This window comes from Osmerus eperlanus, unplaced genomic scaffold (assembly GCF_963692335.1).
Source record: "Osmerus eperlanus unplaced genomic scaffold, fOsmEpe2.1 SCAFFOLD_523, whole genome shotgun sequence".
Taxonomy (NCBI): Eukaryota; Metazoa; Chordata; class Actinopteri; order Osmeriformes; family Osmeridae; genus Osmerus; species Osmerus eperlanus.
The window spans coordinates 4,137-7,955 of NW_026911440.1; the positions used below are offsets into that span (position 1 = coordinate 4,137).

The 3,819-nt window shown below is 44.1% G+C and overlaps 1 protein-coding gene across 1 annotated transcript; it reads right to left on the bottom strand.

Annotated features, from left to right (window-relative positions):
• Positions 1-1,795: 1,795 nt before the first annotated feature.
• On the bottom strand, positions 1,796-3,301 carry LOC134016090 (noggin-1-like). The gene has a single exon (XM_062455498.1). The coding sequence runs from the start codon at positions 2,847-2,849 to the stop codon at positions 2,181-2,183; it is 669 nt and encodes a 222-aa protein (XP_062311482.1). The 5' UTR covers positions 2,850-3,301; the 3' UTR covers positions 1,796-2,180.
• Positions 3,302-3,819: the final 518 nt, after the last annotated feature.

Genomic DNA, 3,819 nt, shown 5'->3' on the forward strand with positions numbered 1-3,819 from the left:
GAAAGTAAAGCAGTAAGGATCAGAAGTGTATTCGTCAGAGACCGAGGAATGGTTTGATACCAGCGACATCGCCAAGCAACCACACCCCAGACACAACTCTCTCTAGCTTTACGCGTAATCTTCTGTACGCTCGGATCCTTGACCTTCTCCCGTGTTTGTCTGTTTCTTTGGGAAAAAAAATCATCTGCTGAATGAATCGAATGTAAAATGTCATTGCAGGGTATTTAAAATGACAAGAGGATTATAGTGTCTGGGCTGTCCTGGAAAAGATGTTGGATCGTATTAAACCATCACTTTGACTCGGAAAGTAGGAGTTAAACGCACAGTTTTTGTTCCGTCGTAAATGTGAAGATGTTGGGCAGAATGGATGAAAACACCAGCTTATACGTAAGGTCTGTCTGTATTGCAGAGTATGACTATGAGAGGTCCTTGGGGCTATCCACAGACACTGCAAACTAACTGACAACTTTGTGCAAGCAGTGGTCTAGTCTGTGTGATGAGACTACACGGTATACCTTAGGTAAGATATTTCAGGTGGCTTCTCTCCACGCTCCCTAAGCATGCCAACCCCTGCTATCCCTGTCTGCAGCTAGCATGCTAGCTTCTACTGGACTTGTATGCAGCTAGTAAGCTAGCTTCTACTGGGCTTGTCTGCAGCTAGCAAGCTAGCTTCTACTGGGCTTGTCTGCAGCTAGCATGCTAGCTTCTACTGGGCTTGTCTGCAGCTAGCATGCTAGCTTCTACTGGGCTTGTCTGCAGCTGGCATGCTAGCTTCTACTGGGCTTGTCTGCAGCTAGCCATCTCCTGCTGTGCTACAAATGGAGAGGAGGGCAGAGGAGATGAAAGTGAAGTGATAGGCCTGTCAGCGGCGTCTGTCATGAATCACAGGCCCTTTATCTACAGCGAGAGTTGTTATAGGCTTGTAGAGACAGCAAGCAGAGTGTGCGTAAAGGTGTGTGTGCTGTGTGTGTGTGCACGTGTGTGATCTTGAGTGTGGTGATGAAAAGCAGATGGTTTTACAGTGATAGGGTGATGATAGGGTGATAATAGCAGAAGTGGTCACTGGTATTCTGTCCTTGTGGATAAGAGGAGTTATTACTGTGATCATTAAACACGTGGACAAGAGTAGCCATCACGATAGATACAACATATGGATAAAAGTAGCTGCCATTACATGACATGGTGATAAGAGTAGATGGCATTTCTATCATAAGATTTACATTTCACATGTGGATAACAGTATAGCCTACACAATGATACTAGGGATGGTTTTCTTATTGCTTAGCTTCTGGTTACAGTAAATAAACCTGCCAAAATGGTTTAAAACCGACAGTTTTTAGGAAATTCTATGAGTTTTGTTGATGAGAGTTGATGGGTAATTTAAACATTTTAAGAATATAAGACAAGTCTCGATAAAGATATTGACTATTGGCAACTCGATCTCCAAGAGTGTGAACGTGCGCTAATCTCCCACGCGTCACCAATAGACCAGTACGCATGAGCACCAATCCTTGGTCAATGCAATTCCAGCCGGTCACTTAACTTCTCCGCTGCAGGCACCACCGGGTATTAACAGGATTTTGTAAATACATAATTAGAAAAGGTAACTGTGCACCTTCTCTGTGAAAGTTAAGTATTTTTTTAAAAAGGGTTGGAAAATGTTTCCAAAAAGTGAGATTATAGCCTATACAGATTAGGGATCCACCACACTGCTGTGAAGAGCTGTGTAAAGGCGCTAAGGACCAACGAGTTTTTGAGAGGTTGCCATGGATAAAAGAGCCCACAAAACGCTGTACATCTAGTATGAATCATTTCAGTGACAGTTTATTATATGAATACAAAGAATAAATAGCAGGTCTCTTAATTTACATGATAAACCGTTGAAAATACAATAATCCATATTTAATCTGAGGTCGATAGATAGAAACCAGTCTTTAACGGTGCCACGCGCCGTCTCCATAAATACGAACAAAAACGATATGCCTAATAGGCTAACCATTTTTTTCCACAAATATAGTTGACTCTGGTTACATGTAATACTGACTTTGTACAAGAAGTTATAATTGAAAGGCGCCTGATATACAAACAATACATTCCTACACTCGGTAGTGTATACAAAAAAAATATAAAATCACAAATGATGATCATAATTTATTCTGGGGAAAGGCAGTCGTTTAATTTCAGTTCGAGCAGGAACATTTGCACTCTGTTATGATGGGGTATTGGACAGGTATCCAGGAACATTTCAGCACCCCCCGCCTGTGGATACATCGCCATCTCAGTACCGTGAGATGAGTTGAGTTCGCCGGTTTGCAGACCATACCCTCCGGTACCGAACACGATCTTTTGCTAAGGCAACTGCCCGCACGAACGTACCGGGGCCAGAATCTGTTCCCGAGGTCGGTCCAGGTGTATCTTACCGGACAGAACGAATAAGACCACAGCCACTGCTGCAGCCTCCGTTTGAGTTTCTTACTCGGCTTTTGCTTTTTGCCAAACTGAATGTCAAAATCCATCGCTTTGATTTCTTTTGGCATTGCTCCGCCGGGCTTTAACTCAACCTCGACGTCATCCAGATCTTCGTTCCCGGTGTACTTGTCCTCCGGTGGCGTGACAGACAGAAACCTGGCGTCGAACTCCCCCAACACAGCTTTGAGCTCGGTCTCGTTAAGGTCCCTTTCTCTTGGGTCGAAGACGGGGTCTGGGTCCTCTTTTAGTTCCACAAGCGGCAGGGTGTCGCTGGGGATCGGACGGAGGAGGTAGTAGTGCTGACAGACGCCGTCCTCCACCATCAACCCTAGGGACAACACCAGCAGGTAGAGAGTCACAAACTGCAGAGACTGATCCATGTCGGTTTACGCACAATTTTTTTATCTTATGATAATCGAGACTGTTCCACCGATGAGACGGTGTGGTGCGTTCTCGCGTGGCGGGCGCAGAAGGCAAACCGTCTCCAGTTTAGTTCGACTTGGAGAGGCTGTATAGCCCTCTTCTTGAAGTGCCACCCCGGTAAATTGAAAGATAAAAAAAATGTTGTTTTCGTCCGACTGCAGAATTATTTGTCAAAACTGGATAGCCTACTGTTATTCTCCCTCCGATATTAAAAGCGGATAAGTACCAGCAACACCTAATCTTTCTTGTATGTGACCGTTAGTTCAGCGGCATCAGCAACTATGCGTCTCGTGCGCCACTGCGTGCGTTACCAGCTTCATATGTTCACTTGTCAAAGCTCTCGCGCTGGGTAGAGGCATGATGTTCCGTTAACGATTCGTTGAACGCTGAGAGGGTAACCTGCCCCGTGTGTCCATTATATGCTCGCGGGTTGTGATGTAATGCACACGCTCATCTGAATGTGTGTTTGTTAGGAGATTCCCAACACCTCCTTCTCCCTGGAGGGGGAGAGGAGGGGAGGAAAGAAGTGTTCTGTCACTTTGTATTCCGTTCGCCCTCTGTCGGTTCAACCGACTTCATACCCTCTCAAAGACACCATGATGACAATCGATTTCCCTCATGAAAATAATGATCGTCTTGTACATACAAAATACAGCCTATATTGAATGACACTTTTAACACATTTATTAATTTTTATATTGATTACAATCAATTGTACACACATGGCTATGGAAAATAGATTTAGTTCAATCATTAGGCTAATTGCCCTTAGCCGTCAAATTCGATGACAGGCACCATTAATCTTGCAAGTAAAATACGGTGAGTTTTAATGAAGAAAGACTGTCCACAAACATCAGTTTATTTTCCTAATTAAGAGTTTACTCTGTTTGTGTCTGTCGGACAAGGACAATATTTCAGTGTGCTGCC